We start from the raw sequence: 15,512 nt of genomic DNA on the forward strand, positions 1-15,512 counted from the left end.
TAGGATGTTATCCTTTTTAAATGCGAAACTGCTGCTCTAGACTGTCGGCTCTAGCCATAGTGAAGTAAGCCATGGCGTGGAATGACGCCGTTGTTGCAGCCGTGAACTTAGAAATCGCGTGTGTCGTTAGATTGTTGCGTTGTTGCGTTTTCTGTCAGCAAGAGAGATCCTGTAATGTAACCACGTGAAGCGTAAAACTCGGAAGACTTCAGTTAAACATGGAACGCGAGAAAGGAAAGGGTTCTCAGAAGAGGGGCCCTAACAAAGTCAAAGCGTCACTCTTCCCGTCGGGCGATTTCATTGCCCTCGGTTCGAAACAGCGATCGACTCCCGATGTACCCGAACCGAAGCCAACGGCAAAGCAGTCAACGTTGAGCACCTCTAGTTCCAGCACGGAGCGGAAGCGACCGGAAGCCGTCGGCGCCTCTTCGTCTTTGGTGCCTTCGAAGAAACCGAAGCTTGTCGCAGCAGCTCCTTCGTCTCTCGCCCGTTTGGGTCCCAGTGGTTCGCAGATAAAGCGTGAAACACCGTCGAACAAAAGTGAACAGTGGGACGTCATCGCCGTTGAGGTAGATCCGACAGATTTCCTGAGCCGTGTTCTGAAAGCGGAGGACGTCGGTGACGACGATAAGGTCGAATCGCTCATGTGCGGCGCCGCTAAGACGCTCAAAAACATGCGCCCAAAGCCGGATCCCATGCTTTACCTGACGCTCATGTTCCTGGCGAAAACACGGCCGCGTATATTCGACTCCGAGGGCTCTGTCGAAGCTTTCACGAGCCTGCTGAAGCGCGATGTCACCGTAAATTTTAAGACTAAAGGCAACAACCTTATCTCCGTGCTAGCTTGTAACCTCCTCCTGGCCGCGTTTCAGGATAACGTGAGTTGGCCGGAGCAGTTTGTGAGAGTGTTTGTGGAGGACTCGTTGGGGGATCGGGTTTGGGTCGATCACGACGAGTGTAAAAACTACGTCGAGAACGTGCTCACGGCTTTCAACACGAGGCTGCCGCCAAAGAGCATGCTCGCGCCAGACCTGCTTTTCAAGCCGGATGCGTGCCCCAGTCCGCCTGCCCAGGCAGTTGACGATGATGACTCTCTGTCGAGCCTGCACCTCGATCTCAAGGAGAGCCCCGAAAACGTTGCCGTCGTGCCTCGCTTTGCGGGCTCCAAAACGAACATCGAGCATTACATACTGGAGGTAATCCACGAACAGCTCAATCGCCGCCAACCAATGGACATCTCGAAAAACTTGCTCCGGTTGCTAGTTTCTGCTTGCGGGATAAGTGAGGTGCGTTCGCTGGTTGCCCATCGCCTTGAGACTTGGCTTCAAAACCCCAAACTGACTCGCCCAGCGCAGGACCTGTTGCTGACAGTGTGCATGAACTGCAACCAACACAACAAGCATGACGTCGAAGTGATTGGGTGCCTGATTCGAATTCGACTGAAGACGAAGCCTGTTGTAAACCACTTCATGCAGTGCGTGAAAGAACTCTTGGGTCAGCATGTTGATAATCTGAGTACTGTTTTGAAACACTGCATCTACAACGAGCTGTCCAACTCGAGAAACCCGAATAACATGCAGCTTCTCTCGGTGATATTCCAGCACTCGCCAGAAAAAGCGGCCCGAGTCTTGGCTGAAGTTTTCCAAGACCTACTGATCAACAGAGACGACTACTTGCGATGCCTGCGTGCACTGTTCAGGGAGATTATACGCTCGCTGCGGCACGATCTCAATTTCTCGGCTTTTTGTCTCGGCCTCATGCAAGAGCGAAAGGAAACGCAATTCCAAGAGCTGGAGCAGCCTCTCAGAGAACGTCTTTTTGTGTCGATAACAGACCTCATTGTCAAGGCTATCTTCTTGGCAATCACACCAGCTGTGCGTGAAGCGGCGACAGCACTTTTCAGAGGGGAAAAGAAAGATATCTCTCCTCTTCGTAACTACCAAATGCAGGTGGCCACCATCCAACGAGACACAGTTTGGTGGTTGCACACGGTAGTTCCCAAGATGTTCAAGCCTGGTAGAAACGAGTTCTTACATTGCTTACACAAGGCATTTTTCCTTGAGCAACTTGAGCATTACTGCAAGGACAACTGGCCTCCAGAAACTGACAGACATTTGATGTTGCGGCTGTCTTCAGATGTCCCCGCGCTTGAGGACACGCTAATTAGAATATTAATAATAGGGATGTCTAAGGAACACCCACTAAACCCATCCGATGCATTGGAGCTAGTCGACCAACTAATTAGGAGAGCGGCAGCAATCTACAAAGAAGATTCGCATCCTGTGCTCGTTGTAGAGCGAACGGAACTCATTGAGATAATCTTCCACCTGTGCGCCTATCACCACCCCGAAAACATAACACTTCCAGCGGGCTACACGCCACCAAACCTTGCAATTGCGGACTATTACTGGAAGGCATGGATCATGCTTCTCATCGTGGTAGCCCACAACCCTTCCACATTCGGAGAAATGGCTTTTTCGAGCCATCCGACGTTGCAGAGTTTGGTGGAAATGTGCATCACGAACCACTTTGTCTTTCCTCCGCCGACTCTGGCAGTAGGTGAAAAGGCTGACGAAATCAAAGCGCGAGAAATGCAGATTGCTCAGGTGGAGAAGCAAAAAATACTGGAGTTTGAAACGCACTTGGCAGCTGCTTCGACGAAGGTCACCATCACTGAAAGTAACAGTCTTCTTCTGTCCAAATTGATAACAATGGATCCTCAAGGAGTGACCAGAAGGCCTCCGCCACAAGTGTTAGACCAGCTGAAAGCCCTAAATGAAACTTTGAAGCTGGGGCACCTTCTGTGCAGAAGTAGGAAGCCGGATTTTCTTTTGGGAATCATTCAGAGACAAGGGACCTCGCACATGCCGTGGCTTGCAGAGCTCGTGGAATCGAGTGAGGGATCACTTGACCTCCTGCCCGTGCAATGTCTTTGCGAGTTTCTCCTTGACGAGGAACTTGAAGGCAGCATAGGTGCAGCTGATGCAGAGGACGAAAAACCAGAAAAGGGCAAAATGAAAACTCCGCAGAGTAAGAAGCGAAAGCAGCAGCAGTTGTTGCAGCACTTACAGAAGCTGCTGAGAAACCCAGAAGGTGACGTCAATGCCACATGCGAAGTACTTGATTATTTCATGAGACGTCTCAGCACACAGAATCAAAATGCCCGCACTCTTGCCACTAAAGGTCTCATGCTTGTTCTTTGTCAGAACACTCAGGATTCTGAACCCAACAATCACGACTGGCTGCTGAAGGAAATACCTTCTTTGCCTCACTTCAGTGTCGTGCGTCACGATATCAGTGCAACTCTGAGGCACGCATGTCAAGTCGAGAACGACCCTTTTGCAATTACGGCATATGTCAAATTCCTTGCAACGTATACGCCTGATGATAGTCTCTCCGAGCTGTCTCTTGATATAACCCAGCTAATTATTGACCGGCCAACAATTGTAAACTGTATCCTTTTGCAGGACTCAGTTAGTTTGTACTACAAAGAACTGTTCCACTGCTCACTGCTTGACATATTCACACGATACCTGCAAAATGCACGAAAACCTTCCAAAGATGTTTACTGGTATGAATGTCAGGACCACATCACATTGCAGTGGGATTCAGGAGAGACAGCAACTATGTATATACTGGTCGTTCACTCGATGATCATCTTGCTTACCTATGGTCCTCCAGAGAGTGACCCGGAGACATTCAATGCTCTGTTGGAAACATGGTTTCCCGAAGGGGGAGACCCACCTCAGGCATTCTTAGTAGATACGTCCGAAGAAGCCCTCCTCCTGCCAGATTGGCTGAAGCTTCGTATGATCAGATCGTCTGTGGATGTTCTTGTTGATGCTGCCTTGAAGGACTTGGAGCCAAACCAGCTCGTGCTTTTCATTCAGTCCTTTGGAATTCCAGTTCCAAGCATGAGCAAGCTTCTTTGCTGCTTGGATAGAGCCGTGGAGTACGACGAAGCAGCTGTTGTTCAAGCGGTTGTGGACAAGGCATACATGTCGCAGCTTGTCGAAGTGCAGCACCAAAGGGGAGCGATTGGTGGTGAATGCTTTTATCGTCTTCTCGGCGAGAGTGATGTCACCGATGCATCCGCCGACATGGACGACATTGAGCCGGTACCTACATCAGTCATCCAGCACGCCCCACCGCGGCCGACAGAAGCTTCTCGCTTGGACTCTGTTCCAGTGGCTGTGGTTCAATTGTTTGGTCTGGATCCAATGAAAGGAAAACTCGGAGGCAAGCAAGAGCAAGAACTCTTCAGAGGATTGCAAAAAGCATTTTCACACGACGTTCTTCGAAAATGCCTCTTTGGAGGTGCTTTGGCAGAATTTATCCACACGTGCGAGCATATTCTTGAAAGTGACCAAAGGGAGTCATTTGTGAATGCCTTGTACCAGAAATCATTCATATCGTGTTCCCTCTTTAGATTAGCGATTGCAGCGCAACAAAGAGAAGCATCCAACTCACCGCTCACATTCAAATTCCACTGGGTTTGCTCCAAAATCTTGGAAATGAGCAAAACGCAGTCACCTCTTTCTGCCATCCTGACTCAATATTGTACTTCGCATTTGTCTTCGAGGAACAAGGATCAGGCACCAAGGAGGCTAGCATCTGGTGACGCAAAATCTGCCAACATTGTGGAAGCTCTGACATCAGTCGCACGGAATGAGTCCAAGCGTTTCGAGGAGGCACTCTGCGTGCTTGTCCAAAGAGCTATCAAGATGGGTGACAGTCAGCAGCTGATTCATGCGCTCTCAAAGATTCTGTGTGAGAACACCTTTGAGTCAGAAAAGGTGACCACGAGCTTTGTCATCGTAGACTGGCTAGAACACTTGGAACCAGAGTGCATCTCGTCTTGTCCAGAGCTCCAACATCATCTCCTTTTCCATAACAGCACCAAGAACGAACTTCTCAGAACTACATTTCGGCCATATCTGCTAGCCCTGCTTATTCACAGGGCACACTGGTCCACGCTGCACACAGCCATAAACGAAATTCTTTCTCAAGCATCGACAAAGAAGTACGACCCTTCAGCCGTCTTGGACTTTCTTCAAGCCTGTATGTTTATCCCAAAGATATGGCAAGGCCGCGACAAGAAGATCCCCAAGCATTACAGTCCTGAGAAGGTCCTAATATTTAGCCCAGATCAGGCTTGTGCCATGGCAGACTACATCATCAATGAGCACATTTCAGCAACTGCAGCGTCCGAAGACCACTCAGCCCAACAGGATGAGAGTAGAACAAAGATTTCCACACGCCTTCCGCTGTTGGAGCAAGGATGCGCTGATAAGACTTTGATATCTGCTGTTGTCTCACACCTGCTGGCTGCCGTCGAGAACGAACCTACTCGCCGGGAAGCTGTGAAAGAAATGCTGACACAGCTCTACCTATGCATTCCTAGCATTGTGTTTACATCGGACGCAATAGCAGAAATGCTGAAGGATAAAGGGCCGCAGACGTATGGTCAGACGAGGGTCGACACCTTGTCACACACATTACTGCTGGCATTGTCTATCGCTGACTATGACAAACAGTCATACTACAAACTATCAGACCTTCACATTGCAATTAGGAAGCTGGCAGCGACTCATCCGGAGCTGATGCTGCGCCAACTCCCAATGATGGCAAGCCTTCTTCACAGTCGCTCGGGCATGGGCACATTGGTATTTGGCACTCGAAATCACGCGTCATTTTTCGTGCACATGTTGGGGACACTGGAGCTGCTTGTGCAACGTCTATTTCTTGATGTCCGAGTACCCACAGTGAACGATATATTTGATGTCTATGTCGATGCCTTTCAGTGCCACATTCAGTACATGCGCAATAATGAAAGGGAGCGCATAATGAGCTTGCTGAATAGGTTCTTGCTTTTGGTTCACCAGTATGTCTACCACAATCCCTCAGCAGCCAGGCAGTGGGTTCAGAAACATCACGGTGCAATGCAGGATGTCGCAGGCATATTTCCAGACCTGTTGAGCCTGAAAACCCTTCTCGCTGGCACTTGCATCCTTAGAATGCATCAAGAGGGGACCGAGAACACTCCGGAAGGTATCGGCTGTGAAGCAGGTTCGTCTTCAAGGGGGTTACTACCGCGCCCATATCCACACGCACTGGGATTTGGCCGAAGCGGTGGCGGCCGTGATCTGAGGAGCCTGCTGGACAAAGATGGCGTTGACCCAGAAGAAATACTGTCAGCTTTGAAAGACCTTGACGCTGTTGCATCCAAGAAGCCCGAAATCCTCGAGACCTACCAAGACGAGCTGCAATGTGTTCTCCTGACAAGCACGAACATATCGTGTTGCAGCTTGGCATTCAGGCTGCTGCTTCAAAGCATCAAGAACAATCCGAAAACTGCGGGGCAGTTTATTTCTGGCTATCTGCAATGTCTTGCCAGTGATCGGAGGGACTTAGTGCTGCTCGTGCTTGAGCACCTTCCCGAATTTGTGGTCCTCGCACAGGAGCATGGCAGCATGCTTTTGCAGAAGGCGTTCCAAGTTGGAATCAGCACAAATGTTAACAGCGCTGTGCCCATAACTGACACACTGCTTCTTCTGAATATGCAGTACGGCAACTGATAGTTGAGCAGGAAATGAAATGGCTCTAATTGGTGTCTCCCAAGTATAATATGTGTTGGCTTGTGCTTTTGTTCCACCTGAGTAAACTCTTGGGCTTGCCTTTCAGTGTTGTTATTGTGTGCTGTTACAGGTCATTGTCGATTTTCGTTCAACACGGATCTGTGATTTTTTTCCAGCTGTAGGTACGGCTGGCAAATATCTTGCAACATGTTGCACGACAAGAAGTCACAGTTTCCTTTGACTGCTCAGTGTAAGTGGTGGGTATGTTTGTAAGCCGTGCACTAATGAGATTTCTAGAAGAATGCTGAAAATTGGAAGAAAGCAAGTTAAAAATATCAAGGGCCACTTTTTGCAGCGTGAGGTGATGAACAAAAGAGCAGTAATGGAATTGATAATATTTTCATGCCGAAAATATGATAGTGCTCACTGTACAATGATGTGGGTTGACCAGTAGCGGATCCAAAGGAAGAGAAGGGGGGGGGGGCTGTAGAGGCAATTGCCTCTACCGCCCCCCCCCCTCTTACTACAGCATTCGTAGTCTACCTCCTATCACCAATTGGTTGATTGATATGTAGGGTTTAACGTCCCAAAACCACCATATGATTATGAGATGCCTTAGTGGAGGGCTCCGGAAATTTCGACCACCTGGGGTTTTTTAACGTGGACCCCCTATCACCAATTAAAACAAGTTATTTAAACCACTGTGAGCACACATTAGCAGTATTTTTGGTATGAGGGAGCTTTTCTGCTAGTAAAAAAAAATCATGACCACGCCCCTTTCTCCGGTGTTACTTTAAGCGATCTCTCCCCCCTCAAATGAGAGGCTGCATCCGCCCCTGGTGTTGACATCACAGAGGAGGTCGTGGCTGACATATTTTTTTTTTTTATTTAACAGTACTGTCAATCCCGTCAGGGGTTTTTACAGTAGTGGGTTGGAAAGTGTCAACAAACATTCTCTATTCACATATTTATTTATTTATTACAAGTACCTACATCGCCCATTGGGCATTGTTGTAGGGGGGTTACAGTAGAAGATAGAATACAAAACAGCAAAATTAAAAGCAAATAAATCGTGCATTACAGTATACAGAAGAAATCAACACTTGTAGTACAGCATTAGAACAAAAGTACAAAACACAGGATTATACAACGAAAGCAGTAATTATACATATAAAAAAAATCAACAACCAAGAGAAGTACAAAGCCAACGTTAAATATATGGGTTATTTCAGCAGCTCAAAATGCTGTTTCAATGGCTGTTAGGAAATTAGAATCAGAGAATATTGGTATTTTTAGCGCATTCCAGTCACTAATAGAATTTGGAAAGAAAGAGTATTTAAGGACATTCAATCGACAGGTATATTCTCTAATTTTATATAAGTGATCTTTCCGTTCGGACATATAACTAGGCGTCTTTAAATACCGCTCTTCATTTAGCCCAGTCTTACCGTGATATATATTATAGAGAAATTTAAGTTTTTGAACTTTCCGTCGTCCACAAAGGGGTTCTCATCCCAAGGCCTGAAGAATTCCAGAAGACCTTATTCTAAAATCGTAGTTTCCTGTAACAAACCTAGCAGCCCTTTTTTGCACCCTCTCCAACTTTTCTTTCACTACATTCGTGAAAGGGTCCCAAGAAACACAAGCATACTCTAAAATTGGGCGCACATTTGTAATATACAGGGTTTCTTTGAGTGTTTGCGGCGCGTCGCTGAAATTTCTTTGGAAAAAATGAATTAAGCGCGAAGCCTTGGCTGTGATTAGATCTACGTGACTGGTCAATACTTATACAATTGTATGGGTACAAAAAAAATCATGGTATAAGATGATAACAATTATGGACCTACATTATTAACGAGGCACATGTCTCAGTCACATGTGCACACACTGAAAAAAAAAACACGAAAAAGAAAGAAAAAGGTAAGCACGCAACATACGAAGTTGGTACCGACTTCCACCTTTTTAAACCACAAATGTACTGGCAGGGAGGACAATGATCAGTACAATCCTGATAGCGTCGCTATCATTTAGCTGATAGAACGGCTTGACCAGCAAGTTCGTAAAATTTGTTGACAGTGGGCTGCACAACCACCGTCTCCGGTAAAGCATTCCACTCTCGCACTGCCCGCGGGAAAAACGAAGAACTAAAAGTATTGTTGGTGCATAAATATTCTTGCTGTGTAAGGTGATGCTTGTGACGGCTTTCTCTAGAAGTGTTGAAAGAAATGTAGGTGTTCGAATCTACTTTGAGTTTGTTGTGTAGGATTAGGTACATAAATTTGAGCTGGGATAGCATTGCACGACTGGATAGCGTGTGAAGGCCAATATCTGTCAGCATTTGCGTAGGCGAGTCGGTGCGCCTATATCTGTTACAGATAAAACGCGCGGCTTTGCGCTGGATGGCCTCAATAGTGGCTATGTGTTTTTGGGTAGACGGGAACCATGCCACGCTCGCATATTCTAAGATACAGCGTATAATCATCGCATAGACCAAGAGCTTGGCTTCTCTTGTCGAGTATCGCAAGGCCCGCTTTAAAAACATTAGATTCCGCATCGCTTTGCCAGTCACGTGATCTACATGCGCCGACCATCCGAGATCTGACGATATGACGACGCCCAAGTACTTGTACTGAGTGACTGTTTTAAGGATGATGCTATCATAGCCATACGGGAAAGTGAGTTTGGATTTCTTTTTTGTTACTGTCATTGCAACTGTTTTATCGAAGTTGATGACCATTTGCCAACTCACGCACTTGTGCTAACAAGGCGAAATCATTGTTCAAACTTATTTGATCTTGCTGGCTTTTTATTTCTTTATACAGGACGCAGTCATCTGCAAATAACCTAGTTTTAGATTGAACACTACAAGTTATGTCGTTTATGAACCAAAGAAACAGGATAGGAGCCAAAACTGAACCCTGAGGTACTCCAGAAAGCACCGGCATAACTTCAGAAGTGCTGGCGCCTAACTGTACAAATTGGCGGCGGTCAGTTAAATAGCACTTAATCAGTTAAATAGCACTTAATCCAGCGGAAGATTGGTCCATCCCCTAGAATATGTCTGAGTTTTTGAAGAAGCTTGGCATGGCAGACACGGTCAAATGCCTTTGAAAAGTCTAGTAGAATTATGTATATTTGTGTCTGATCGTTTATTCCTTTAGCGAGATCATGAAGGATTTCTACAAGTTAGGTAACGGTAGAGAGACCAGTCCTGAAGCCATGTCGATGGGGATGGAGAACATTGTTCTCCTCGACGAACTGGGTAATAGATTTTAGTATAATATGCTCTAAAATTTAGCAGCAAGTACATGTGTAAGAAATGGGCCTATAATTAGACGAAAAAGAAGGATTACCAGATTTGTATCACAGTACCTCTGATTAAAATTCTGTTCAATTTATCGTCTCGAGACGTCGCCAATGTTGTTAACTACTCCTTAAAGAACTCATGGGTGCCGCAGGATTGAAGGATAGCAAAGGTGATTCCTATACTAAAAAATCCGGGTGTAGGATTAACAGTCGATAATATCAGACCAATCACTCTAACGTCTAACATGGTCAAACTAGTAGAGAGGGTCCTACATAGCCGAGTAAGTATCTGGATGGCAGACAATTTAGTAATAAAACCGAACCAAATCGGCTTTCGTAATGGTTTCTCCATTTGGTGTGCCCATGCTGATTTAGAGAGCCGAATACAGCTCGCGCGTAAAGGAAGGTAATACGCTGCTTTAGTAACGCTTGACATAGCCAAGGCGTATGGCAGTGTGGAGAACTTCATATTGTTAAATACGCTAGAGAGATTGAACTTCCCACAATATTTTCTTGAGTGGGTGGCAGAATTCTTAAAATCAAGACAATTCTACTGCGTCAAGGATGGATGTTCCTCATCTAGATTTAAACAAACGCGCGGAGTTCCCCAAGGAGCAGTCTTATCTCCAGTATTATTTAATGCTTTAATGAGCACAATTCCAGCAGATCAAGAAGTTACAGTCTACATTTATGCTGATGACATCGCACTCTTTACTGCTGACTGTGGTGTTTACTCACTGCAACTTAAATTACAAAGATATATTAACATGTGAGAAATTTGGTTGCAGTCGATTTCGTTATCGTTAAATGTCAACAAAAGTGCGCTTATGGCGTTTCCGCTTGCAGAACCAATTGCAATTTCAATTCTAGATAAACAGGAACCCATCCAGCAAGTAGACTCTATAAAATATTTGGGAATCATTTATAATGACAAACTTAACTGGAGTCCACACATAGAGTATATAACTACCAAAGCACAGCGGGCTTCATTCAGGCTTACTACACAAGCTAAGCAACCGGAAATATGGGTTACGGAGGCGCACCTTGATAACGTTGTACAAGATTTATATGCGCCCCATCATGGAATTCGGCTGCATATTATTCTCGGGTGGCCCTGCTTATAAAACGAAACCTCTAGTTGTCTTGGAGCGAGAAGCACTGCGAATGTGTCTGGGACTCCCTAGATTTGTGGCTATCAACGTACTGTACCAGGAAGCGCGCCTGCCTACACTACTTTGTCGATTTCGAATTTTGACAGTACAAGCATTTTTAAAATTTTATAGCTTACCGGCAAGAAGATCTCAATATGCTTTTATCGCAAACCCAGACGCCTTCTTTCTAGCTCATTGGCCACGGTTTCACACACCTCAGATAATGTTTGTGCAAAAGAATCTACAAAGTATAAATGTGAACATTGGAAACGTAATTGAGACTAATGACTCGAATTGTCATGTTATTATTGAGTATGATGATATATTCCCCCAAAACGCCAAATTACAATCTCTCAAATTTTTAAATAACATATCATTAGATTACTTGGAGCATGCAGAAACTAAAAATATAATTGCCACAGATGCTTCCGTAAATAATCAAAAGGCAGGTGTAGGCATTGCCTCTGATTCGCTTGACTGGTCCTTTTCAGTGAGACTGCCTGATTTTACTGCAGTTTTTGAAGTGGAGCTCGTGGCGATAATTTTAGCTTTTCGAAAACTTCCATCAAATCAAAACAACGCAGCCATAATGACGGATTCTCTTTCAGTTTGTGCAGCTCTGACAGCTTCAGAGAACTCTCGAATTCTAAGCACATGTAAAACATTAGTACCCCCGCAGTTGAGACTCCTGAGGTTACTATGGGTTCCGGGACACTGTGGATTAAGATTAAATGAATTGGCCGATTCCTTAGCACGAGCCGCACTTGATGGGCCAGTTTTGTCCATACTGCCAGATGTTGAATATATCACGGCAATAAGATATCGAAAATCAGCAATCTCCACTGATACAATAGAAAAAGTAACTAACCGGACAGACTATAACTATTTCATGTTTCCATGGCAACCCCACTGGAGCCGGTCCAGAAAGCTCGAAGTCTTAATTACTAAATTTCGATGTCGTGTCCCCCCCCCCCCCCCTAAACCTGTATCTACACAGAGCTGGTCAGACAACATCACCCCTCTGCGCTTTCTGCGAAGAAATGGAATCACTAGATCATTATTTTTTTGTATTGTCGTCGCTACGATATACTTCGAAAAAGGTTACTAGTTATGCCATTTCTGAAAATAGGCGTTAGATTAACGGCGGAAACGGCGCTAAGCTTTGGTGCCTCAGTTTTGGGACATTGCCACAGGGATGCTTTCAATGCCGTTTGCGATTATATTCAGGCAACCAAGCGTATACCTTCGTGATCTTCAATCAAAAAAATTATTTATTACTCCCCAGGGCAGAGTGAAGTAAACGCAGCTGAGTGGTAATCATAACACCTCAAATCTCAAAATTGCTCAAATTGATTTTTTTCCTTTGGTCTTTTTATGTTTTTTACATTAGTCTTATTATAATACCAATTCATTACACATAGTTAAAATGATCACAGAAAAACTGCACTACACTTTCTTGGCCAATCCCCCTGAGTGGGTATGAGCCATCATCCCAGGGAAACAAAACAAAGCAGATTTGTAGACAGGCACTATTTTTGCCATTTTCCATTCGACTGGCAGGCATTGTTCTGAAACTGACTTGTTGTAAAGAAGACATAAGTATTTGCTTACGGGTTCGGCGTAGCGTTTCAGGAAGCAGTTCGGGATTCCGTCTGGGCCGGTGGACTTCTTATGGTCTAACTTCCATAGGAGTGAAATTGAATGCCGGTTGCACAGATTCAAATTTGTCTCTGGAGGCGTGTTTTGGCACCAGAAATTGCAAACTTGCAGTGCTGTTCGATGGTTTGCAAAGCGCCGTTTGAGGGAAGCTTTCATACAGGTCATCTATGTAGGGAATGAACAAGGCTCGCCTGTAGTACTCTTACGCTGCACTACAATCGAAGTTTGCCCGGTATCTCTGTGTTCCTACCACCCGTGGAATCTCGAACTTCACCGCCCTGTCTTCACGCCGAAGTTTTAACTCCCCCGCTCTGTAGATAAAATATTTTGTAGAATTCTGCCTCCGCGTAAGTTCCCATCTCTTCCACCTTAGTCAGAACCAAGCCAAGCTGCTCCAAGGCGACGCTCATGTCGAAATATGGACTCTGCAGATACATAGACAACTGGTGTGTGAGGCCTAGGAATGTCAGATTAACAGCGAGGTATAAGAAAGTAGAGTGAACAGATTCGCTGATGGATGCGACGAGCAGTCGACGCTGTTGCTTTGTCACGGAAGGTGTCCATGAATTCTTCAAGTGAGCGAGCTATCTCGGAAAGCGCTTCTCCAGAAAATGCAACTGAATCGGGACGTTGCACTCACCTTGTTTCACAATATCGGCGCAGCCGGCCGAACGACATTGTTTCTTCATGATTGCTGTCTTTTTGGGTGGCACACGAAAAAAAGTGCACACTTAACTAATTGTGCCAAAGGGCTGTCGAACGTCATGGACAGCTGAGGCGCCACTCAAACAAAGGTTCAGGGAATGCGACTGGCAATGCGCCTACAAAGCCATCGGGAAGTCGTTCCGGATGAGCGCCTACACTTCTGGAGGTGAATGACAGTCTTCCCTCCCCTTTCACCTCGTCGAACTCTCATTCTCAGCGCCGGATCGTCAAGCCATTCGATTGGCTGAAGCTGCGGACACCGGGTGCCTCAGGATTGTCTGACGGCTGGCTATATAAGCCGAACTGTTGTACATTACTCTTTCCCTCCTCCTTCTCTTCTCTACCTCCATGAAATGTAAATAAACCCCCGTCTGTCCTGCGAGAGTACATTCCCTCACTACAAAGGGGTCGTCCGGCAGCGAGGGCCAGCTGCCGGTCGAGATCAACCGGACCCGGTCCGAACAAACTGGACGAAGTGGTGGGATCCTCCTAACCCCCTAGCCCCAACACCGCGCAAGATCGAGAGAACTCGAGAAATCAAAGTGGTACTTTCTGATACCACATACGAATCTGTCGGAATATGGCCTTTTCCCCACAGCTTTCGCTGTGCTGTGCACGCGCGTATCATGTAGAAGAAGCTTATTTGGCTTTTCGGCCCGGGCCCAAGCGCGTGGCGACGCAGGCACGGAGAGTCAGTTAGTGAAGTTTGTTGCTCAAGGGATAGCGCGGTTCGCTCGACCAGAGAAGACGTGTTTGACGATTTAGTGCGGTCAGTCGGACTGTCGAAAAGTGTCAATAGGTGACGTCGCGGGAACAGTGGCAAGTTTCGAAGAGGGTCGCCGAGCAGAGATGCGATCACCTCTTACTGCGAAGGAGAACGACCTGTCAGCGCTGCTGCCTAGGTGGAGTGAATCGTCCGCCGCTGAATACTTTACGCTGATCAGCGTAACAAGGCCCAGAGATGAGGTGGAGCTCACCGTTAACATCCGATTTGTTTTCCTTACAAATGTGACGTTTGAATGACTGCTTGCTTTTTCTGAAGTCAATGATTGCCGCGTTACTGTTTCTGTACATAATGAATACAGAACGTTCAAACGAAGTGTCCACGATGTAAAAAACAACGGTGGTCGTCTGCTTATATTCCCGAGAGTGATGAGCAAGTTCGCCAACTATGGCTCTTCCATAGGCGCGCAACAGACAAATAACTGGAGAGTCGCATAAACACTCATTCAACAGGTGGTTGTCCCAACGGTATATATTGTTTACACTGTTTACTCTTTCCACGCGGGCGCCTGCCCGAAGACAGAGGCAGCGGACAAAGGGCCGTGGGGTTCGCATAGGCGCGAGTGAGATCAGACGGGTTAATGGGTCGTCACAGCCGTCGCATTCTGTACTATTGTTCCCCCTTTCAAGCTCTTCATATATAGAACGCCTTTGGCGGTCTCCCTCGGTGGATGGTCTTTGGAAATATGTAGAGATCATGGGGTCGTAGGCTCGTGAGCCACTCGGACGTTTTCTTTCCTGTACGGGCAATGGTTTTGCTGACGCCTCACACATATGAGTGGGCGGTGTTTCGGTTGAGGTGTTGATTCACGGGCCGGATGCTCAATTTCTCTGCGAGCGTTACTGTGCTCTCTGAATAAAAGTTGTTTGGTTGCTGTTCTTGGTTAGTTCCTTAAATAGAGATTGATATTCATTTGTTTAAATGCGCACTCCGCTACCTGTATTTCTTTCTTTATACCATAGCGTTATTGGCCGACCGGACGAAATTCCGAAGAGGAGGGCTTTGGGCCCCCCTTTGCCTACGTGCCTGGCGTGAAGAATAACTAGATTGAGTATAATCAGTTCGAGAAAAGAGACAAAATTTTCTCAGACTTCACCTGCGAGCTAAAACTGAAACGAAAAAGAAAAAAAAAGGTATAAAGTATAAAGGAAGAGCAAAGTAAGTCGTCTAGGATGTGGTGATATCCACAGCTTCGATCTGTCTGCCCAGCTGAGCTTTCGTGACAGCTCAATAGCGCCCCTTCGAGAGTAATGATCCTTGTTGGCGTTACGCCTCGATGCCTTCCGTGAAGATTACAGCCTTATAGCAGCAACATTCTTTTGTTTTTTA

General features: G+C 46.2%; 1 protein-coding gene across 1 annotated transcript; it reads left to right on the forward strand.

Annotated features, from left to right (window-relative positions):
• Positions 1 to 70: 70 nt before the first annotated feature.
• IntS1 (integrator complex subunit 1) lies at positions 71 to 6,683 on the forward strand. Its single transcript, XM_037426389.2, has one exon. It carries the CDS (start codon positions 219 to 221, stop codon positions 6,576 to 6,578), a length of 6,360 nt encoding a protein of 2,119 aa, XP_037282286.2. The 5' UTR covers positions 71 to 218; the 3' UTR covers positions 6,579 to 6,683.
• The last annotated feature ends 8,829 nt before the right edge of the window (positions 6,684 to 15,512 follow it).

This window comes from Rhipicephalus microplus, chromosome 3 (genome assembly GCF_043290135.1).
Source record: "Rhipicephalus microplus isolate Deutch F79 chromosome 3, USDA_Rmic, whole genome shotgun sequence".
NCBI classification, from domain to species: domain Eukaryota; kingdom Metazoa; phylum Arthropoda; class Arachnida; order Ixodida; family Ixodidae; genus Rhipicephalus; species Rhipicephalus microplus.